The sequence below is a fragment of the Nyctereutes procyonoides genome, unplaced genomic scaffold, assembly GCF_905146905.1.
Source record: "Nyctereutes procyonoides isolate TBG_1078 unplaced genomic scaffold, NYPRO_anot_genome, whole genome shotgun sequence".
NCBI lineage: Eukaryota > Metazoa > Chordata > Mammalia > Carnivora > Canidae > Nyctereutes > Nyctereutes procyonoides.
The window spans coordinates 38,300,383-38,325,065 of NW_026575049.1; the positions used below are offsets into that span (position 1 = coordinate 38,300,383).

General features: G+C 45.1%; 1 protein-coding gene across 2 annotated transcripts in view; it reads left to right on the forward strand.

Annotated features, from left to right (window-relative positions):
* The window catches only part of UXS1 (UDP-glucuronate decarboxylase 1), a 93,815-nt gene that overhangs the window by 47,469 nt on the left and 21,663 nt on the right, over window positions 1-24,683 (forward strand). For both annotated transcript variants that reach the window (XM_055328787.1, XM_055328788.1), the window contains exons 7-9: window positions 11,942-12,046; window positions 14,989-15,048; window positions 17,914-18,035. In XM_055328787.1, coding sequence (XP_055184762.1) covers window positions 11,942-12,046; window positions 14,989-15,048; window positions 17,914-18,035 — 287 coding nt within the window. The remainder of the gene's footprint in view (window positions 1-11,941; window positions 12,047-14,988; window positions 15,049-17,913; window positions 18,036-24,683) is intronic.

The following is a 24,683-nucleotide window of genomic DNA, read 5'->3' on the forward strand; positions in this document are numbered from 1 at the left end:
ACTTTTATTGAGATTGTCTGAGGTGCTTGGTTAGCAGGCTTCTAAGGGCCTTGAGGTCACCAGACTTCACGTTTGTTCTCATTTAAATCTGACCAGAACCCTGAGAGGTAAATGGTATCATCCTCTCTTGAATGTATAATGGAAAACTGGAATTGGGTCGTGGTCTGCCCAAAGTCCTGCGGCTGTGAAGTGGTCAGGCCAGAACTCAGCCTCGGATTTCAGGCTGGGATCATCACCCGCCCCTCCTCCTGTGTGGGTAGTGTGGTCTTCTGCCTTCAGGTGTTAACCAGTCCTGCGTATATTCCCTTGTCAATAGCAGGTATCTTGGAGAGTCCCTGTAATTACTGAGCAGGCTTACTGTGGGTATACTATGTTTCATTTACTCCTATCCTTGAAAGTTCTCCAGTGTTTTATTACAAGTATCTTTGTCTGAGTTTTATTTCCTTAATGAAGAGTTTGAATGTGAATTTGGCCAAATGCTGATAATGTCTTCATTGTTTGGTGTTGTCTGTTTCACTAACTCCTGAATAGCACTGAGCATTATCTTCAAAAACTACTAACAAAATAATTGCTAACTTGATCGAAAACACATGGTTCTTTGGTGACTAACAAAAAGTTAGAATTTCTAACATGTTAAGTTTCATAAAAGAAACCTAAATACTTTCTTTTACCTTTTAAAAAAATTTTGCTTTTCATAGTTCTTCATAATAGGGATATTAATCATTTAGTATATATTTAGTACTGCCTCCCCCTCCCCCCGAATCTGGCTTTTATTTAATTGAAATTTTATAATTACAGTCTCATCTGTTTATTTTCCCTCTGTGCTGTTCTATTTCTTTTATGCTGTAAGTTCTTTTATGCTGTAAATTTTATTCTCCAAGAATAGAGAAATATTTAGTCACGGTGTCCTTTGTGTGATTTTTTTTTAAACATGTGATTATTTAATTTATCAGGGAAATATTTTAGGGTTAGGCTGTAGTTAGTGAAGTGAGCCTAGGTAGTAGATAAATTAGCTCCCCTTCACCCTGGACTTGATTGTGGGTTTGCTGTGAGGGTTAATTGAGGTAATGCATGTGATGGGGCGCTTACAGGTGGAATTGCAAAGTGTGGGCGATAGCATGCTGCAGTGAAAGTACTCCCTCACGCAATTAAGGTCATGAATCAGCTGGCTCTAAGATACTGAGATTACCTGGGATTGTGTGGGTGGGCCCACGTGATCATGCCGGTGTTGCAAAGCAGTGGCGGCAGAAGGTGGAGGAGCTAGTTGGAGAGATTTGGTAGGAGGGATGCCACCGAGAGATAGGCATGAGGGAGGTCGGGGGGATTCCGGGTATGAGGAGGACTCGACCCACGGCTATTGGCTTTGAAGGTGGCCTGGAGCCAGAGCGTGCCGGCGGCCCACAGCCAGCATGAAGACGGGGACCTCAGTGCTGCAGCCTCATGGAACTGAATTTTGTCAACAGCTTGACTCACCCGCTGATGGCAGGAATGCATGCAGCCCTGCTGACACCTGATTTCAGCCTGTGAGGGCAGAGATGAGAACCAGCTGAGCCACACTGTGTGGCTTCTGACCTGCAATGCAGTAGATTATAAATGGGCATTTTTTTAGCTTCTAAGTTTGTTAGGGCATCAGGAGAAAACTGCAGGGCTTAGCATAGGGGCTGGCCCCTAGTAAGTGTTCCCCCAAATAGTAGCTGCTGTTATTATTGCTCTATTTCCGCACATGGCAGTAAACATTTGTGAAATGAAACTATTGATCACATAATTTAAGTACTACCAAGAAGCTGAAATTTAGTAAACACAGTATGTTGGTAAGTAAATTATCTGCTTTGCCTCAGAGCCTTGACACCAGAACTATTTGAGACATTTCTCCTGCTTCAGGCAGTAGACTCCGTGTAGAGGACAACCATGAGTGCACCAAGTGGACTCGCACAAGAAAAGGTTCATACTCCTTGCCCTTTGCTGTGGGAGTGGCACCTGTGCAGGAACGCATAGAACATTTCCCCACCTCCATAGTCTAAAGCCTGTTTTCCACTTTCTCCAACCTTAGCACAGAGTCAGTCCCCCCACCACCTCCCCATCTCCTCACTCCTTCTGCCCCCACAGGCCCACCTGAGTCTGCACCCATATGGGTAAAAGAGCACCCATCATTGGATCCCATGTGTGGGTACAGTTGTGCATTTCATGGGCAGTAATCCTTCCCCCACCAAGCCAGACACAGCATGAATTTAACCGGATGAACTTAGCTTGATTTGCTGCCTCCGCTCGGTGTTGCATTGTCCATGGAGGATGACATAATTCAAGGCACCCTTGTGTGACCTGTCATCTCCTTGAGTTTGCATTGCTTGCCATAGTTCACTTACACTGAAGTTTTTCCTCTGATTGAATTTTACAGCCGGTGCTTGTCCTAGGTGGGATTGCCATTTAGGGTAGTGTCTTTGAGTAGCCAGTCTTTGAGCAGTGATGAACAAGTTAATGTGTCCCATTGATGGGATAAAATTATTCTCCTATGTGCAGTAGAGTGTATTACAAAGTATGTACACCTAGTGTTCTCATAACTCTGCTTTTGAGTACCTTTTTCCTAGTAAAAGAAATTCCATTTGATGTGATGTTTATACCATAGCAGGAATGTTCTTCAGCTCTGAAAAGCATTTTATGGAACTTGTTTTGGTTGGTTTTTCTGGGGCTGGCAAGTTGTTTGGATTCTAATGGGGTAACAATGGTGTCACTTAATTTGGCAGTGTCGTGGTGGAGCTTCATTACTTTTCCTTCACAGATTTCCTCTTGTTATTTTCAAAGTGTAACCATTATGCCTCAGAAGCAGAGGCATTTAAAAAAAAATTTAAAAGCGATTTAAGTAAAAAAAATTTAATTTCTAAAAATTTATAAAATTTTTAATTTTATATTTATAAAATTTTATATTTATATTTATAAAAATTTTTTTAAGCGATTTAACTGTTGTGGGAAATTAACTGTTGGATGCACTTAAGCGTGGTGAGATTGGGAGGGGAGAAAGTGATTGCCACACGCCCGGGGTCAGGGCTGAGAGTGGGTACCATGGAATTCGGGGATCGCCATGTGATCATGAATTGTAAACTGTTAAGACTGGCGGTGCTGTTGTCATGGGGGTTCTGTTAGAGGCCTCCACGTTGTCTGGGCTATGTTATATAGAGGAGTATCACTGCTTTGGAAGGAATTGTGATACTGAAATAACTGAATCTGGTTTCATATTGCTTTAAAAGAACTCTGGATTTTACCAGATGAGACATTGAAGTTTCAGATAGTGAATCCATCCTGCAAATACTGAGCTGTGGAAGGAGTAAGGTTAATTCTTGCAACCCGTCTATTAAGGGTCTGGGGAAGGTTCCAACAAGCCAGATTTGGGAAGTAGCAGGTGTGTTCGAGTTTTGTGAGGGTGATGCCGGGCATGGAGATTGTGAAAGGAGGCGTGCACTGGGACAGCCCCTCATTCCAGCCTGGAGGCCTGGCGGGCAGTTTTGGGCCACAGGGGGCTCCGTGAGAAGGGAGGATGTCTGGAGAAAGATCCCTGTGATCATGGGGGCAAGGATGATTTGGGATGCATGAGACATGGAGCACTGACCCCAGAGACTTTTCAGAGAGAGCTAACTCTGCTGAAGGACGATGGAGGTATAGACGGTCCCCAACTTATAATGATCAACTTAAAGATTTCATGACCTTAATAATGGTGTGATAACAGTACACATTCAGTAGAAACCACACTTCAGATTTTTCATTTGTATCTTCTGGGCTAGGAACATGCCGTCCCATCCTCTTGTGATGCTGGACAGTGGCAGCCACAGCTCCCAGTCCGCCAGCGATCACAAGGGTCAGCAACCTGTACGTATTACAAAGTAGGCTTTGTGTTAGAGGATTTTGCCCAACTGTGGGCTAATACAAGTGTTCTGAACACATGTGGTACAGGTGAGGCTAAGCTATGTGTTCAGGACTTCCTCATCATTTGAATGTAGTATAGTTTTATTATTGGTGGTGTTCGATATCTAGGATGTTTGCAGATACGGGGCCATGATGAACCCTGCTTGAGAAAGCTGCCCCGCATACACATCAAAAGTCACTTTTGTTATTGCCTTAGACTCATGTCCAGGCTCCTGATGTATACAGCCTGTGACCCTCCAGATGCTGTCCCAATTTACTTGTCCACTGTCTGCATAAGCAGGAATCTTGAAATTGACATTTCTATAGAGGACAGAAGAAGAGACAGCCATTGCATCATGGGGAGCCTGCTTCTGGAACATGCAGTTACCTGACCTGTAAGAAGTCCTGGAAAATGAAAGCAGAAAATGACCATCATAAACACTCTATGAATACTGACTATGCTCCGGAGGTAGATAGGTATTGTTCTCATGTGCAAGTCAGGAACCAGTACCTGGAGTCCCATATCGCACCTCGTACCTAGGTGTGGGGATCGATCCTGTGCAAGGCCAGGAGGGGTGGGTACCAAGACAGGGAAGACAGGAGAGGCTGGACTGGCATACCCAGATGCCCCAGAGTTGACCACGAGTGATGGATGGAAACTGCATTTGCCAAGAGCATTGGGTCTGTGTTGATGTAGATAATTGAGGAGTGCTATTCTGATGAGAAGATTTTTGTTGAATTATAATTTAGACATTTTTTTCTCCCTTTCAGTTTTTGTTGCAAATGTAAACATAAAGTACAAAGGCTGCAGATCCAAGATTCCCCCTCTGTTAAACTTGGGGCGGGGGGAGGGGAGGATTTCTGCAGGGAAGCTCGGGCACCATGGGTGCTTTCTCACCACCGTGTTATCATGGTGACCCCTTAGCACTTGGGGGAGATTCCGAGGGAGGTGAGGGCAGCTGCCGGCCGCAGGAAATGGACAGGTGGCAGCACTGAGTGTAACTTTTGATGCTGGGGCTGAGGCAGACCTCTGGCATGTACAGTCTTCCCTTTGCATTAAATCAGTATTATTTGATATGAAATCAAGGCAAAAATCCCACTCTCAATTCTTTGTGCCAAGAGAAATTTGGTCTTTACACTGAAAAGTTCTATATCTTCTAAAATCCTGTTTTCCATCATAAATGCTGGTATTGGGGAACCAGGGTGAAGGCCTTATGTTCCACGTGGCAGACTGGAACATCTTGTGCAGCATTTATGGCAGGGCTCTGGCCTAGACTACAGGGAAAGAAAGTGTATCAATGGGAGTAACTTTATGCTGGAATTTTACTGTATGCTAAATAATCGCACCAATTCACAGCACCAACCAACTTTTTGTTTTATTCAAAGCTTCAGGGTACAACTCCTTAATGGGTGTACCTTACCAGTTTAGTAAGGTGTGGCTCTGGTACAGGGAAGCAGTCAGACACAGGCCACGAAAATCACTGGGAGATGTAAACATTCAGTTGGTTTTTATGTGGATTTCCCCTTTGGTAGAAAACTATACTTGATTTTTTTCGTGGAGCCTGAACAATTCTGGGTGATCTCAAGTTGTTCAATTTTGACACCTTTTCCCTTTCATACTTATATATCATCTGTGTATTTTCCAGGCACAGTGATATTCATCCTGAAAATCCATAGGATGTTGGTTTGTGGTCAGTATAGTTGCAGGACTGTTGTTTTTGGGATTGATGGTGGGGCCGAGTGTGCCTCAGTTGGACCCCACCCCTTGGCCATCCTCTTCCCAGCATAAAAATAACGTCCTGTGTTCTGGCAGGAGTTCTGCTGTGGACCTATTTAAGGAAATTCTGTGAAAAAGTAAACACTAGTTTGCTTTACTGTTTCCCTTCTTTGATCATTAATTTGAGCTCTTTTAGGGCTAATTGTTTAGGCTCCTATTTTTCTGGCCATGATTACAGCTCATAGCCCTTGCAAATGTGACAGGGTCACAAGGTCACTTGGTCAAATGGAGAGGCTCAGCTCCAGTGAATTAATGGGCATGCCCTGCTTTCTCCTCTTCTCTCCCTCCCCTCAACTTAGATGTTTGAACATCATGTTCATTTTTGGTGTATGTTTTTGCAGTGCAGTTGACATCTTTTGAGGACTCCCCCCCCCCCCCGGGCTGTGAGGGTTCACTTTGCTGTTATTATTAATATTGCTCAGTACTTTTATAACACTTCTCATTCTTCTGATTATTTATGTTTGTTCTAAAATCCCCCCCCCCTTCTCTCCTCTTCAGAATTCCTTACCCAAGTAATTGCTCAACAGCCTCCATTGCTTGGTCCTTTGTAGGACAGGGACCAGAGTTACTATCATTAAAGCTCCAGACAGAACACATTCTCATGGGAAGGGGAGGGACTGTTGGATATATTGATTTTCATAGGATTTCAGATTCTTTTTAAACATGATGCATCTGTGGTGCTACTTAAAAGTGACAGTTTTTAGGGCCCACCTTAGCCTTTCCCGGTGGGATGACCAGGGAGCTGTGGTTAGGCTGAACTACAAGGTATGAAAACATCAACAAACCAGATGGAATAGCTTTTTGGATAAAGAGACCAGTCTATGGCTCATCTCCTTACTCAGCTCGCTTTAGTGAGCTCTGCTCCCAAACTGGCCCTGGCTCCAGAGCCACGTAGGGGGAATTGGTGTTTCATTATAAGCCTGTCTAGCCCTTCTGATGCATTAGATCTGCCCGGGTATCTGCATTTGTGTGTGCAAGTAACAAGTAGGGGGCACCCTCCTGCAGAGAGCAAAGCTGTATGGAGCACCTAAGGAGGAACAAGGCTGTCTTGTTCTCAGTGACTCTTCATCTGGTGAAGAGGATGTGTAGAAAGGCCCAGACAAGGCGGGGTGCAGTTAGTGCCACGGGCAGCCGGCGGTGAGAGTGATTATCTCTGACAGGGCCCGTGGGAGGGCTTTGCACATAAACTGGTGCATATGCACAGGAGACAAGGAGCAGGTTGGAAATGTTCATGTGTTTTATTTGGTGTCTGACTTACAAGGCACAGGCTCTCAGGGCACCCTCTTTTCTAGTCTTTGATGCGCTATAAGACTTCTTCGCTGCAGATGTTGTCACCTCAAGAGTAAAAACTGCTACATGATTTGTTCTGTGAGATCACAACCCATACACCTGGTTGACATGGTCTTTGGGAAGCACGTGACGGCTGCACCTGCATGAGCAGAAATCCAAGGGAGCAGGCTCCAGGTCCAGGCACACAGTTATGTGCTCTCCGGTGTGGTGCACAGGTCTGAAGGCCTGGCCAGATGAATTCTGTTGTGGATCTGGCCCACTCCTGCTCAAGAGCGGCAGCGGAGTGTGCTGAGGTGTTTTGCACAGAGGAGATACAACACGTGTATGTGGAGTTGGTGGTCTGCTGCCTATACACCTGCCATCTTTGAGCTCTGAAGCAGGTGAGCAGGGACGGACTGACCCATGCTCTTACTGGTCTGTCTGTAAGCTACAAAGGATAAAACAACCTAAGAAGGACAGCATTCCATGAGACCTGACTTGTTAACTTAAACTTTGTAAGTGTTTATGTTTGCTTTTTATTTTTAGCTGTTTATCAACTCAGAATAACTCCAGGGTGGGGGTCAGAAAGCAGTCACAGGATTTTCCTTTACTCTTAATGAATTTGCATGTTAAGATTATAAACAATATCAAAAGGTTTTGAGTTTTCTTGGTTTTCTTGAAGAAAGATTGGTCTTTAAAAGTGTGGGTTCTATTTTTAAATAAGTAGTTTTCAAATGTGGCTTTAAAAGTATGCATGTGTGTATATGTGTGTCCAGAGTCTCTCCACCTGGAGTGTCTGCATCTGGATGCCAGGGGTGCAGGCATCTCTCATTCAGAAGCTTCACTGGGTAGCTCATGTATCTGGCAAGGATTGGTTGAGAATCTTGAATGAGCAGTGGTCAGGAACCTGACTTTTAGCTCTTATATTCCTAGGGGAGAGACAGGGAGAACAAATAGATAAACCCAAACCATTCATCTTGACTTCAGCTTTAGTAAAAGTTAAACCCTTTTCCCACTAATACTCTTTTCATCTTTTACTGCTTATAAGTATCTTACTTTGCTTTTTGCCATCTTAACCATTTTTCAAGTGTATCAGCCGGTAGTGTTAAATACACTGTGTTAGACCAGATCTCCAGAATTTAACTTTTTCATCTGCAAAACTAGAACTCTATAGCCATGAACAGTAGCACTCCTCCCACAGGCCCTGGGAACCACTGACCTACCTTCTGTCTCTGAGTTTGACAACTCTAGGTACCTCGTATAAGTGGAATCCTACAGGATTTGTCTTTTTGTGACTCGATTGTTTCACTTTAAGGTGATGTCCTCAAAGTACATCTTTGTTCTATTGTAGTATGTGACAGAATTTTTTTCATTTTAAGGTTGAATAGTATTTCACTGTGTGTATGTGTATACACTATTTTTGTCTATCTGTTCATTTGTCCATGGACACTTGAGTTGCTTCCACCACGTGGCTATTGTGGATAGTGCTGCTGTGAACATGGGTGTGCAAATATCTCTTTGAGACCCTGCATTCAGGGTCTCAGAAGTGGGATTCTTGCTCTTTTATCCTCAATAATACCTGTTATTTTTGGTTTTCTTTTTTTTTTTTAATAGTAGCCATCCTAATGGGTGTGAAGTGATACCTTACCTCATTATGATTTTGATTTACATTTCTCTAATGGTTAGTGATGTTGAACTTCTTTTCATGTACTTGTTGGCAATTGTGTGTCATCTTTGGAAAAATTATTCAAGTGTTTTGCCATTTTTTTGAGTTATTTGAGTATTGTTGATTTATAGGAACTCTTTATATATTCTGGATATTAACACCTTATCATATATATGACTTGTACATATTTTCTCCTATTGTGTAGTTTGTCCTTTTAATGGTGATTGTGTCCTTTGATATTGTCAGAAAAGTTTTTAAAGTTGATGTGATGCCATTTTTCTATTTTTGCTTCTGTTGCCTTTGCTTTGGTGTCATATCCAAGAAATCTTTGCCAAATCCAACGTCCTGCAGCTTTTTCCCTGTTTTCTTCTAAGAGTTTTATTGTTTTAGGTATTAGGTTTAGGTCTTTTGTCCATTTTAAGTTAATTTTTGTATGTAGTGTAAGACAAGGATACAACTTTATTCTTCTGTGTATAGATACTCATTTTCCAGGGATCCCTGGATGGCTCAGCGGTTTAGCACCTGCCTTTGGCCCAGGGCGCAATCCTGGAGTCCTGGGATCGAGTCCCGCGTCGGGCTCCCGGCATGGAGCCTGCTTCTCCCTCCTCCTGTGTCTCTGCCTCTCTCTCTCTCTCTCTCTCTCTCTCTCTCTCTATCATGAATAAATAAATAAATCCGTCTTAAAAAAAATACTCATTTTCCCAGCACTGTTTGTTAAAGAGATTGTCCTTTCTTCACTGAGTGGCTTGGTATCCTGTCGAATATCACTGAACTGTGTACACAAGGATTTATTTCTAGACTCCATATCCTGTTCCATTGGTCTCTGTGTCTGTCTTTATGCCAGTAACACACTGCTTTGATTACTGTAGCTTTGTATTGTTTTGAAATCAGGAAATGTAAGTCTTCCCACTTTGTTCTTTTTCAAAATTGTTTTGGCTAGTCAGGGTCCCTTGAAATTCCATATGAATTTCAAGATGATTTTTTTTTTTCTGTTTCTGTGAAAATCACTGTTGAGATTTTGATAGAGATGGTATTGCAGAAGTATTTTTAAAATAAGAAGACTTCTTTAAAAATCTCATCAGAAATTTGCTGGAAGTCTTAGCAAGAGGGAAGCCTCACAAATAAATATCCAGCAGATGAGACCTACAGTCTTATACATGTTGTTCTTGCCTCCCTTGAGGTATGGTCATAGTATAGGAGAAACACATCATTTACCAGAATGTTCTGTGAGCCTGTGTAGTAACTAGAACCCCTTTCCAAAGATACTATCTCCATATAACCATCTGCTTCCCTTTCTCCTCATCTTGGTGGTACTTGTGTATTGAGCCTCCCACATGTGCTTGGGCTTGAAAGACTGAGATAATTAGGGTGAATTGAGTGGAGACCAAGCTCACAGTCTAGAATATCATGCTCTTGTACGGAGCCACCACTTTCGCCCTTTGTTGGAAGATAAGAAACTTGTTCAGCTCTCACCCCTGGTGGGAGAGCATGTTCCAGAGTAACCCCAGCCCCCAGAAGGCACTGCAGTGATTCCCATGCCATCCTGGGCATGACAGGAGATTTTCGGCATGGGACAGCTGGTGAGTGGATGTGGGTGGGGAGGTAGGGCACTTTCTGGTGGGAGGGGATATTTTCTGAAAAAGTTGTTTTGGAGAATTTACCATGAGGACTGTTTTTCCCAGTTTATCTTTGCCTGTCATTTCTGAAACCTAGCCCCTAATGTGCTGTTACCTAAAAGAGCAGTGGTCCCTGGATGGGAAGAGGGTGGGAGACCAGGGGAGTACCTGTGGGCCCTCTTATATGAGTGCTGAAGCCATGTACAGGGAGGATTCTTGTTGGCAGGGGTGTTTCAGACCACCTGTTCCTTGGCTTGCTGTGATGGTGGTGATGTTTTCTCTCACTTGGAGCTGAAGTGGAATGGCGCAGCCCAGACTTGTCTGTAGGGATGGCTTCCTAAACATCCTTATTCATCGCTGCTATTTCACAGGGAGATGTTGTTTCCCAGGGGCCTCTCTGTTTTGTGGCCAGTGCAACCCAAGAGAGCAAGGGTTGGGGGTGGCAATGTCACAGTGCATGCCTGTGCGTGAGGGGAGTTGTGTAGAACCCACTCGTTTTGCCATTCATGGTTTTAAAAACCACCCTCCTACTGCAGCTTTACTGATGGTAGTACCATATAGTGCTCAAAAAGCTCTAGGTTTGGATTTGTATTAAACTGGGTTCAAATCCTGGCTTTGTCATTATTTTAGCTGCCTCATCTGCAAGCTTCTTAATCTCTAGTGTAAAACAGGAATAACAGTACTTTACCCTCAAAATTATGATAATAATTATAATGTGTTTTCAGCTGCTTAGTGATTGGTGTCAAAATCTATGTTCTTAAAATGCCTCCGGCTTAAAACTCAACAATCTTCATTGTCAGTGCAAGTCCAGCCTCTATCCTAGTATTTAAAGTCTCGTACACTGTCACCATACCAAACTTGTCACTTAGACTTTTCAGAGCCTCAACAGAAATTTTGTTCTTTCTCCTCCATGGTTCACAGTACCCTTACTCCCAAGTAACCCGAGTGTGAATGAGCTCCTGGCCCATCTCTCTGTACAGGCAGGTCCACCTAGAGGCCAGACTCCTCGCCTGGTTTCCTTCATCAGACCAGGATCCTCCAGAGCTGGTGATTTGTCACTGTATCTCCACCCTTGTCCTGTGTCCTTCCTGAAATAGGCATTTGATGACTGAAGTTTCATTATTAATGTTGGTTTCCAGTGTGTCAGGGGGGTCATTTTTGTTTGTTTTCATTGACTGATTATTGAGCCACTGAGCAGATGCTCAATAAATAATCAGTCAACAAAAACAAAAATGACCCTCCAACTGTCATCTCAGGGTCTGGTTTTATGTACACAAAATATGTGAAAACAAAGCAACAAAAGCATATTTTAGTGCTTTTATGTCAGATTGGTTTTACAAATCAGAAACCTCATTTGCTTTAAATTAATATTCATGCTTAATTCAGTGTCTGAAAAATCAGTCTTCATTTTGATTTGCGAACTATATCTGGGATAGATCTCAGAAACAGTCAACTCTGTAATCAGATTTCCTCTCATTAGAGAACAGGCCTAGATAACCAGGCCCCCATGTATTTCTGTTGCAGACAATTAGACTTTGTTTTTGTTTAAAGTTCTAATTGCAAAAGCAAATTAGTTCTTATGAAGAATAAAACAGTAACAACTGGGACTTAAGTGAAAGATGCAGAGATGCCTTTATCATACAGTGTGATTCTTAGGAGTTCAGAATGTTTCTAATGTTTTCCTCCGGAATCACCTACTTCCATTTTTGTCTCCTTTAGTTGACCAGATATACCACCTGGCCTCCCCAGCCTCCCCTCCAAACTACATGTATAACCCCATCAAGACCCTGAAGACCAATACGATTGGGACATTAAACATGCTGGGTAAGTTGTCCTTTCCTTATTTTGCAGCTGTTGCTAGGGATACGCCAGACAATTCCAAGCATAGGTCATTAAAGTTCTGTTAAGAGTTTGATCTTGGTCTTTAGATCTTGGTCTCCTTCATCCCCTGTTTGTGCTCTTTCAGAGTGACCTTATGAGCCATCAGTTGTCACAGGGGAACACAGCCATCATAGTAACCAATCTGTATTCCTCAGTTAAATTCCCAGGAGGAGTGACCACCCAACACTGTGACCACACATCCTTTGCTCACTTTCTCCTCACACCTGGTGTGTGTGCCTCTGGGCTAGAAGAGGCACTGGTGACTCTGCTCCGAGGTTGGGTTGGTGTGAACTACACACACGGGGGTTACTGGAGCACTCCTGGGAGGAGCAGGAGACCGGCATACCTGATGGGGTTGTCCAAGCTGAGTGTCCGAGGCTAGACTGAACTGCAGTATTCACTTTGGAAGTGAAAGTGATGGCATGAGCACCGTTAAAAGTGGCCACCCATGCACGTTCACAAACAAGACCCCTTAGATTTATAGCTGTGGGTGACATGTGCATATTAATGCTTGCATTAGAGACATCTGAAGTTTGACATGGGTTTCGAAAGCTAGGGGCTTGATTAGTTGCAAAATAGAAAAAAGGAACCACTTTTTAAAATGTCAAGTGAAAAATGGTTTTGATTTTGGGCACATTTAAAACAGCTTCTATAAATGGATTTGGGAAACACAGCACTAAATTTTAATTGAGGAAGCACAGAGACAGGGGATTGAAAGGGCAGCCAGAGATTGGTTTTCAAATCTCTCAGACTAAACACTCTAGGGGGTCAAGCTCTGTGTGAAGTAAAATGATTCATTCTTCTAGTCTAGAAAGGGCATTTGTTCTCTTTGTTGCAACCCCTGCCCTGGCCTCCAGACAAAACAGAGTCCCCATTTCTGCTCAGAGGTAAGACATTGGTAGAGCTGCTTGCTACCCATTCCTGCCACCTGCCCACACACCTCCTTTGCTTCCCCAGCCACCTCCTTTGTACCCGAGCTAGATGCAGCAGAGGAAAAGCCTCTAAGACAGGTGTTTATAATGATAATGAATACTAATCACTGTGCCCAGGACACCTTCTTGTCCTCAGATAAGGATCATCTCAGGCTCTTCTGCTGGGGAACTTGGTGTTTCCTGCAGGAGGTGACATACGGTCCTGGGCACCAGTCATACCAGTGAGGAAGGGACCCTTCCAGAAGGGAGGTACCAGTGAAGTGTTAGGTGGAGAGGACTCTTGAGCCATGGCCCAAGTCTTGAAGTCTGGAAGTCTTGAAGAAGAATGGTAAACTGCTTTCCAGGGCTACAGGGACAAAAAGCTGAAATAGGGGGGGTGGCGGGGCAGGGAGGTTACGGGCAGTTGCTAGGCCACAAAGACCCAAGTAAGACTTCTTATGCTGAATGGAGAGAAGTGCTGTCTTTAATCATTTTGCACTTGAGATAAGGTGCAACGAACCCCACCTGGGCCCTTCCCAGTGGGGCTCTTCCCTTGCTGTGCCTCCCTATTTCTCTGGGCCCGTGCTCGGCTTCTTCAAGATGAGACTCCTTTGTCCAGTCTGCATAAACCAGGCACTGGAGCAGTGCCCATGGGCTCCCCTGGCTCCCCTGCCGAGGGGTCCATGTGACGATGGAGATGCTCCGTGTCCTGAGTGTATCTATGTCACTGTCTTGCTTGTGACATCATACTCTAATTTTGCAGGGTTTTACTGTTGAGGGAATTCGGTAAAGGGTTGACAGGATCCCTCTCTGTTAGTTTGTACGACTGCATTTGAATCTACAGTTACTTCAAAAGTTGACCATAAAAAACACCTCAGGATCCTTCCTTTTGAAACTAGAGCTACTATGGGATAAAGTATAAAGCCTATAAATTCCATGTCCTGCTCTGTCCTGTGTTGCATTGCATCGTGGCATCGGCACAGACGATTTCTAGTTCCTTACTGTTCTTCAGCCCTGTTCTCTTGCTCTTGATGCACATCTTCACTCTTCATGGCTCCCTGCTTCCTTCCTCCTGGTGCTACCTCACCCACACCCCTGGGGCCCCTCATGCTAGGGCATTTCTAGTCACCCAGCTTCTGTAGAAGTGCCTACAGCTTGTGTGTGCCCACCCAGCTCCTTCCCCAGCACTTCACGGGTGCCTTGCTGGACCTCTGCCCCAAGCACAGCGCTAGCACAGCCAGCCCTTGGGCCTGGTGGCATCTGTGCATGGAGGCACCGTGGGGGAGTACCTTCAGGTTAACTGAAGGGCAAGAGTTTCTTTGCCTTAGGGCTCTGAGCCTCTGATGAACTGCTTAACATTGGGAATCTGAGAGTGTCTGGAGGACTTTCATACTTTCATGACCACCATAGAGCCTGATGTTCTAGGCTGTTCTACCTGTGGGGGGATTTATACAGGAAATGGTTCAGAGCTGGTCACAGGAAATGTGGCAGCTCACTTTGGAGAAGTAGAGCATTGAAGGAGACAGGAGAATGGGGTGGAGGGGCCCAGCCAGGGAGACTGCCTCGGGTACACACACAGTGACACATGGTGTGTTGAGGAGGTGGCAGCTGGACCAGTTTGTGGGCAGGATAGTGGAAGTGAAGGTGCAAACAGCCTTGGCTTCTGCCTACCAGCAGTAACCCCAAGCCCGCACCTTCCCAAACTCACAGATTCTCCATTTGGCCCTGCCTCCGTTTAGCAGTATCTGACTAAATACTGTGTGTCTGACGGTTCATTTGTATTTTTCTTACTGCTCTTGTTTTTATTTTGGTTCCAACGTAGATGCGCTATGAGCCGATGGTTCACAGTGCACAAACGATCAGATATGATTGATGCTAAAAAATGACATAAATTGGCTACACACATGTGCATATGTAATCTCCCTGTTGCCCTGTAGCCGACTACCTCTCTGATCAGATGTTTGCTTTCTGTAGGACTGGCAAAACGAGTTGGCGCTCGCCTGCTGCTGGCTTCCACCTCAGAGGTGTATGGAGGTGAGTAGCGGGACTCCCACAGGGGCACTTGCTCTGGGCCCAGGGGACTGTATTAGGTGAAGAAGAAGTCAAAAATGAGTCGGGATTCCATTGTAAGAAGGCCCAGCCTACTGTCTCTGTTCGTGTGCAAGGCAGCAGAGAGGCCTACCATCTGAGCCCTCCGTGGTCTGCTCTCGGGGCTGAACCCCTCTTCCTCCTGCCCCAGAACGCTCTCAGAGGACTGTGTTCCTGTCACCTTTCCAGGAAGGCCCTACCACTTACGAACCCACAGAGTGTTTTTTCCATTCAGCTCTGAAAGGACCCTGGAAATCCTTCATCAGGGATTTCTCTTGCCAGTCTAGCTGGTGCGGGTCATTATTGGGTGTTAGCAGCGGGAGCGGTGAGCATGACACACTGGGAACTCGGAGGTTGGCCTTTGCTCACTTGGTGAAGAGATAGGTGCTGATTGCCTCACCTGTTATACAATGATTTCTGGAAGAATCTTAAGTAGATAGCGCCAGAAAACTCTTGAGCCTGTTTTATCAACTTTCACCACCCCCGAGGCCTGTTAAGGAAGCCAGTGTTTGGAGCAGGGTGAAGGCTGCATGTTCAGTGCACGCTGATTACCATTTGGTGCTCAGCCAGCTGGTGTGGGGTTGTGGAGAACTGTGTAGTTGAAGCAACAGAAGCGAGGCTCTGACATGGTGTAATCTGTCTACTGCACGTTACTATTTGGGATGGAAAAATGAGGAAGTGAAGGGCAAAATAGGAAGAGGTGTGTGTTTGTTTTTTTTTAAATAAGGGAACCAAGTGAAAAAAATAATTACAGAAACAAGGAAATTCTACTAACTGCAGTTCTGTTCTTTGTACTCCCTGTGAAAAGGTAGAGAGCACCATCCACCTTGAATCTCGGCAGTTAAAAGGATCCACCCCCAACCCATTTACCACGATGCTTTTGGAGCAGGCATTGAGTAGACTTACGTTTCCCCTCCCTGTTGTTTCTGTAGCAAGACTTACAAGGGATCAGTAAATTTCCCTTTAGAGAGAAGATTCCCCTCGGCTTCCTCTGCTGGCTTCATGTGTCACAAGAGGAGGGTGTTGATACAGTTCAAAGGGCTCTTTCTAAATGTCCCAAATATAAAAGTACTCTTCTTACTGGACCCCTTCTTCTTAACAAGGGCCCCTGTCCAATCATCTTCCTGTCGCCTTCTTCATTATCTGCGTGTCTGATGACAGCTTGTGTCCCTTAGGGTTCTTAAATAACATTGAGATGTAACAGTTCAGCTCCTGTGTTTGATCAGTGCAGTAAACTGATGCTTCATGGGGTGGGTGTTTGATGTCTTAGCCTTCAACGTGCTGAGAAAGGGAGATTAATTGGAAATGAGTTTCAACTCCAGACCTTTTATAGCAACAACATGTGAGGATTTTGTAAAGCCTCGTCTTGAACCTCAGGCATCTGGACACCTCAGCCCAGGGTGCCCATCGAGAGGCAGACACACAAGTGTGCCCGATCTTCTCTTTCTTGCATTTGCCAAATTTATGATGGTCTCTTTGGAGTCTAGGTGGCCCAACTCTTGTCACATATCCCCAAAAAAGGTCTGCTATCAATCATCTGTTACATCTGTGTGAAATTAAGTCACTGGCTTTCTTCTCTCAGGGAGTATTCGCCATAGACCTCTTCTCTCATCCTGCAGTAAAACTGTGCTCCCTTCTTAAGAGAATTTTAAACCACAGCAGTGGCTAGAGAGGTCTGGATCTTTGCCTTGATTTCGCCATGCTGTAGAAGGGGTGCCGGCCTCCTGAAGGGGGCCAGTCAGCTTGGGTGCCTGTGCATTCATGTGTTTGTCCTGCAAAGGTCCTATTGTTCCCATGAGCTTGAAGTCAGATTTTGGCTTTAAGATAAGCAAAAAGGGGCGCCTGAGTGGCTTAGTTGATTAAGCATCTGCCTTCAGCTCAGGTCATGATCTTAGAGTCCTGGATCAAGCCCCACATTGGGTTCCCTGCTCCTCGGGCAGCCTGCTTCTCTCTCTCTGCTCCGTACCCCACTCTTTCTCTCTCTCTTTCAAACAAATAAAATCTTAAAAAAAAAAAAAAGATAAGCAAGAAATGAATTTATAATACAGAGTTCCTGTGTATTGTCCAGATTTCTTGGCAAAGATTTATACATTCTATACCATGACTGTATGTACCATATACATTAGGTATTAATTCACTTTCCAAAAATAACACTTGTGTTAAAAAGTAATTTGTTGCTAGAGTTCTTTAAATAATCCGTTCCCTTGGCACATCTTAAAATGTGATTGATTTACACGTCAGAAAAACAGGAATTGGGAAGTGTAAAATGTGTGCTAAAGGAACAAGCAGTCATTTGCCTGACACTCCATCCTTCCACCCTACACAGAAGGGGGAAGTAATAGTCTCACTGAGATTCTCAAGTTTGTTCTCGTCTTGTTGGCACATGGGAAAATCCTCCTGTTGCACAGAGATGCTCTTAAAATCATTTCAATAAGTACATGCTTTACTATAATTATGTATTTTGTAAATATAAAGTGGAGCCATATATCCCTTCACATAGACTACATTTAACTATAGTCTGTATAATAAGTGTTAAGAACAATTTATGGAAGAGAAGGGACACTTGTAGTTGAGATACCTTGGTCTTTTATTTTTTATCCCTGTAAAGTACTGTCCTTACTTAATATGAGAGATAAGAGCAGTGCATCCTTCTGAAACTTGGAGAATGGCCTGTGCCACGTTGATAGGTATCTCCCCATTTGTAAATGTTTACCTTGGTTTTTCTAGAGCAGCCTTGGACATCATAAATACTCATTATTCAGAATGCGAATGACTGAATGAACACACGGTCTTACTTTCCCATACTCCTAGATCCTGAAGTCCACCCTCAGAGTGAGGATTACTGGGGCCACGTGAACCCCATAGGACCGCGAGCCTGCTACGATGAAGGGAAGCGCGTTGCTGAGACCATGTGCTATGCCTACATGAAGCAGGTATCAAACCATGTTCTGGGGGCTGTGGTGTAGACATTCGGAACACCTGTTCCATCAAATGCAGAGCACCATACAGGAATGAAACACCATAATGAAGTTTGCCTGACAGTGGCCACTGGGGAAGCTTAGTTTTCTCACTACTGTAACTTCATAGTATTATCAGCAGCTTTTCCTGTGTATGTCCTTTTTTAAAAATGATTTTCTGGAGATAAATTCTTCAGTGTGGAGTGCTACCACATGGCTATGAATGGTACATTTCTCCATTGCTTGATTGCCTGCTAGCAGTTGGTAAAGGCCTCTGTTTTCCTGAAGCCTCCAAATCCAAAATATCTTTTTTAGTTTTCTTTGAGTTATTTAATAGGTATAAAAGTGAATTTGTGATTGCTGTAATTTGAACCTTTTTAGGAATTGTTACTTATATATATTTACTATTGTTTCCTGATCTCTTAATTATTCAATATTGCTGCACTGGGGGCTTCTCCCTTGGATGACGTCATGTGGCAGATCCGTTCACCCATGTGCTACGGCAGAAGGAGCCCACGAGACCGAGAGGTGGAGGGTCTGTGTTCCCACCCTGGCTCTGCCTCCTTGTGCCCTGGACTGTGACCTATCCGTCACAGCACTGTCTGTCTCCAGGCAAGGGCCCAGTCTAGTCCATCCTTTCCTCGGTTGCTGTCCCTGAATTTGGACCAGTTTTCTGACATCCTCACAGATGTACCCTCTGGTAAGGGGTGGTATGTGGGGGCAGATTGTTGCAGACTAGAGTTAGATGGTGTGGCCCATGCTCCCAGGACTTAGAGACTTGAGTATCTGTTCCTGGGAGCAGCATTCTGAGGCCAAGGGTCCCGTCTGCAGTTGAGCTCAAATGGCCATGTGCTTTTGCATGACAGAAGAGGTTTGTCAACGTGTCTGGCAGAGTATCCCTGAACACCTTTTTTTTTCCAGTGGAGAGTTGTCAGGAGCTTTTTTCCTCATATTTCTAATGAAATACTAACATTAAAGACTCATAGAATACTGTGCTGATAGAGGTATTTATTTATTCTCTCCTTTCTCAGCCAGAGGAAAAACTAATTGCTTTCTGAACTACTTTGGGCAATTGGCTGACATTATCCATTTATCTTAAGAAACATAAATCAATTCTAGAAAAGACATCTTTATTCTTGAATCCAGAGTACCTTCGCCCCACAATTTAAGATGGTCTCCCAGATACAAAGAACAACCTCTGGATGGGTATGTTGGTACTTGAGAAAACTAACCTGAGTGCTTAGAGGGTACATGTTACATTTTACTGCATAATAAGTATAGAGACTATTGAGTTTCTGGACTATTTTCTTGTATTTTCATTCTTGTGTTATGTTGTAAATGAGTCTGGTGAGTCTATAGGAGATACCTATTTTCTCAAGATGTGACCTCATGATAATTGTAGTAATAATATAGCCAGCATTTATTGAGCACTGACTATATGCCAGGAACTGTGATACACATCCAGACACTAGCCAGGGTATTCATTTCAAACACAGACTAGCGCTGCATCTGTACATGTCATCAGGCTCATGAGCTCAGGAATATAACATCTAGATAAATCTGGATCTGTCAGCATTTACATTTTTGCCCACATAGGTCTTGGGAGGTTAATGGCATAGGTAGCATTGCTCTGAAAACTGTAAAGTCATCTTCCCATTAGAAGCCCTTTGTGTATACAGTTGGTCTGTACCTGTGTCCCTAAGAGCCCTGATGAGAAGGTACCCTTGCATAGCAGGGGCCGTCATTGTGAAGGACAGTCACTTATTTGAGTGATACCTCTACTATGGAATGTCCGGCATGTGCTTCACCCACAGGAGCCCCTAACAGATGATTATTGCATGGATGGAAAAGTCACATTGGTGGTCAAGTGAATAATGTGCTTCTCCCTGGGACACTGAGGGCTATACTTGGTAGAGCCAAGTTCTACGTGTGGGAACAGTGTGTGGATTACTTTCTCTCTTGGTACTAGGTTTGAGAAGACCTTGTGGAAGAAAAGCTCTGTGTTTTTGAGAAGCTTGGGGTCTTGGCTAATAGCACCCAGTAGTCAGTAGATTCATCCAGGCTCATCACATTATTTAGCACACTTTTGCCCAAGGACTCTTGTCTGCCTGGGTGGGTGTTATGGTCACTGCTGCCTGAAATAGCACCTGCCTCTCTTTGCAAGTTGGGACTTGTGAGCTGTGTGATGCAACCACCTTCCCGTAGCACTGCTCCTGCTCCTTCAGGATGGACATTAGGTCAGGAAGTGACTGTGCCTCTGCCCCTGTGGGTGGTAAGATCATATCTGGTTCTGGTGGCTGCACAGCAGACAAATGGACATTATATCTCTTGATGTGAGGACAGTGTGGCCAAGGGCAGTGGGCTGGGACAGAGGTCACTGTGGCCTTGCCGGAGTTCTAAGAGGCCTGTGAGGAAGGCACAGCATGGGTCTCCCACCGTCCCTCTCCTACTTGTCTTACAAATACTCTGCTCCCTTGCAAGGAGAGCCACAGGTCCAAGACCAGACCCCCTTGGGTTCTCTCTCCCTCCTTAGGATCCATGCTGAGAAGAAAGAAACATGGGTGCACCCTGTAGTTCAGAGGTGTTTGTGTTCCTGCCCTGGTGGGAAGCGTGGCCAGGAACAGAAATTATGAGAACACAGACAAGCATGAAGGAAGAAATGTTACCCATAATCCTATCCAGAGAAAAAATAAGGATAGAACAAAGTGAAATAGATACCACCATGTGAAAATGGTAAAAGATGTAAACATTTAAGACATTAAAACAAATCTTTTACTCAGAATTTTATAGTAGTGATGAGAAAGAGTGGGTCAGAGCACCTCCTGCCCATATGGTTTTGGCCCCTCTGGGTACTGCCTGGTCTGGGGGAGTTGGGGGTGGCCCTTCAGGGCGTGGCCTGGTCTGGGGGAGTCAGGGGTGGCCCCTCTCGGTGCGGCCTGGTCAGGGGCCATCCAGGGGTGGCCTGGTCTGGGGGAGTTGGGAGTGGCCCCTCTGGGTGTGGCCTGGTCTGAGAGAGTCAGGGGTGGCCCCTGAGGGCGTGGGCTGGTCTGCAGGAGTCAGAGGTGGCCCCTCTGGGTGTGGCCTGGTCTGGGAGAGTCGGAAGAGGCCCCTCAGGGAGCGGCCTGGTCTTGGAGAGTTGGGTGGCCTCTCTGGGCACAGCCTGGTCTGGGGGCATCGGGGGGTGGCCCCTCTGGGCGCACAGCCTGGTCTGGGGGAGTCGGAGGGTGGCCCTTGTGGGCTAGGAGTGCCTGGGGTGAGTTGGCTTCTCTTAGGGCTCAGCCTGTAAGGCAGATTTGTTTAATCACACTTCATTCTCCTAACACCTTTGAGGTGTAGGGGTGAGTAGCCCATTTTACAGAGGGGAAAGTGGCTGCAAAACTTGTGTTTAGCTCCTTGGCCTGTAAGTGGAGTTTGAACCCACACCTGGCTGCCTGGCTGCTGATGGCCCTGCAGGGGGCATTGCAGGTGAGGAAGCTTGGCTCAGCAAAAGAAGATACAGCTCCAAGTCCAAGGGCCTCAGTGCTCTGGTGAAGCACACACCCAGTGAGGACACCAGAGCCAGCAGTCCACGCAGCTTTGCTCTGGAATTGCCTGCTGCTCCTTAGAGCAGTGTGGTTAGCCAATAAGGGGCTGTGTTGTGACATGGTCCGTTCATAGTTCTAAATATTCAGACTTTCAGGATAGCATGGTAGATTCAAGACTTTAGGTGTACAATTTATGCTGTCTCTCTGGAGACATGAGAAAAGAATGACCAGAAAGAAGGGGAAACCATCATCCTTTGGCATATTTTTAATTCATTATTTTAATAACTTAAACTTTTTTTTTTTAAAGATTTTATTTATTTATTCATGAGAGAAAGAGAGAGAGAGAGAGAGAGAGAGAGAGAGAGAGAGAGAGAGACAGGCAGAGATACAGGCAGAGGGAGAAGCAGGCCCTATTCAGGGAGCCCAATGTGGGACTTGATCCTGGGTCTCCAGGATCAAGCCCTGGGCAGAAGGTGGCACTAAACTGCACTGCCCAAACTCTTATTTTTTTACGTGACCCATCCCTTCTTAAGTATATATTGTCACTTCATTGTGAAGACTGCATATGGTAGGCGGCTTTGTCTTACTCTGAGTAAATCCAATGAATAAGGATTGAGAATATAGTCAAGGTAAATAGAGGTATGAATAATCTTTTTCTAAAGATGTTAAAGATCTGTTCCTAAAGAACTTTTCTAAAGATCTAAAGGAAGATTTTTTTTTAAATTTTTTTAATTTATTTATGATAGTCACAGAGAGAGAGAGAGAGGCAGAGACACAGGCAGAGGGAGAAGCAGGCTCCATGCACCGGGAGCCCGACGTGGGATTCGATCCCGGGTCTCCAGGATCGCGCCCTGGGCCAAAGGCAGGCGCCAAACCACTGCGCCACCCAGGGATCTCCTAAAGGAAGATTTTTCTCTTTTCCAAAGGATTCTCAGAATAATGAGTTCATTTTCACATATGGAAATGCCCTAATGTATTGGAAATAGAACTTGATTTCCCAGAAAAATCTGTTCCACATACACATTTCAAAACACGTCCTTCAGGGAAAGAGAAGATGCAAGTCCTGTGAGTCTCCTTCCAGGAGGTGGAATGAGATGGAACCCAAAGAGGATTTTGACCTTTACAAAAATATGGGAAAAATGAAAATAGTGTTCAAAGTTTGTTTTGCATCCCAGAGGTGGTACTCACCCTGAGCCCCTTCCCCAGGAGCCACACTCAGCATCACACTGGATGCCTGGGCTCTGACCTGTGTGGGAGCGTGTGAGCTTACTCTTGATTTATTCTGTTCATGTTAGCAAGGTGTGTCCTTGGGTATCAGAAGAGCCTAAGAGAAGTTATTTTGGGGGGTCTGAGAAAGCTCAAAAATTCATGGTAATTGCTTCTTTGTTTTACGTCATCCTGGCTTCTGTAGGGTTTCATAGGATTGCTCAAATACTGGGAGAAACCTGTCCTTTGAACTTGTCAGAGACGAATTAAAGTGTATTTTCTTTGTGCACTTGGATGCAGTCCTTTTGTAAATGTGGGGACTTTAAATGTGGGGACTTGTCTGCATGCTGTGGTTGGTGCTTGGTGTGCATTGGAGCTCACGGCCCTGCACAGGTACGACTCTCTGGAGTCCGTGGCCCACCAGCTGGGGCTGGGTCTGCAAAACAAGCCACCATTTGTAAAGCTGTAGATTGGCAGAGCAGAAAGGCAGCTCAGAAATCATCCAGTGGCCAAGTCCACTAGCCTTGAGGGTTTTATTCTCTGGCATCAGAAACTTTTAAGAAATTAGAGGGTTCATATGTATATTTTAGTTTAAAAAAAAAATTGAGGGCAGCCCGGGTGGCTCAGCGGTTTAGCACCGCCTTCGGCCCAGGGTGTGATCCTCGAGACCCAGGATCGAGTCCCACACCAGGCTCCCTGCATGGAGCCTGCTTCTCCCTCTGCCTGTGTCTCTGCCTCTCTCTCTCTCTCTTCTCTCTGTGTTTCTCAGGAATAAATAAATAAAATATTTTTAAAAATAAATAATAATAATAAATTGATACTCAGGGGGCACCAGGGTGGCTCAGTGGGTGAGCATCTGCCTTTGGCTCAGGTTATTCCGGGGTCCTGAGATTGAGTTCCGCATCAGGCTCCCTGCAGGGAACCTGCTTCTCCAACTCTGCCTGTGGCTCTGCCTCTCTCTCTGTGTCTCTCATGATAAATAAAGAAAATATTTTTAAAAATAGATATTCAACAAGCAGCTAACAAATCAAATGTTTGAAGGTAGTGTTCACCCTTTGGTGTGAAGACCTGGGGCTTGGACTTGCCCACCATCACCTTGGCTCCTGGCTCTGCCGCTTGCTCACCAAGCCCTTCCCACATCTAGAAACAGAGTAGTATTTGCCCCCTCCTGGCCTCACTGTGAGCATTGGCCTAACCTGCACAGAGAACACTCTGGACTGATAGTTAAGGCCAAAGCAGGGCTATTGAGGGAGATTGGCAGGCAGACACATCACTGCTATCCCCTGACTTTCTATGGCCTTGTCCCTGTGCCACCATCAACAGTGAATTGCAGCTTCTTAGCACCTGGGAGAGGCATGCTCCGCAGGATTGCTCTGTGTTCTGTAATGGCCTTCATCCTCTCACCAGGTAGGGGCAGACCCCATTAGGATGCATTTAGGAGAGGCCACAGGGGAATTACACGGTTCACTGTTTAAGCATCTCATGACCCTGTTGCTTTTGTGATGTGCAAGCACTTCTCCCAGAAGCATGGGAAAAATCATGGAGGCTTCATAGAGTCAGGCCCGTGGTACCAGGAAGCACTTTGCTATTTCTCCCATCCTTGCCCTAGGTCCCCCTTCAGGGCAGGCGGTCTGTAGCATGGAGAGGGTGGCAGAGGGAAAGCTCTTGTTCAGCAGCTGCTCTTCCCTACGCAGGGCTTCTGTGTTCCATCTTCTGGCGCCTGCCATCAGTGAAGACGGTGACTGTGATCCTGTGTTCAGTGGCTTGAGATAGTACTCACCAAGGAATGAGTGCATTTTAAAAAAAGAGCTTTTGGGGGAGAGCCCATTTAATCCTGGCAACCTTTCTGTCCTCTGGAGATATTTGAGGAGGGAAGAGTGGTTTGTTCCTTCAC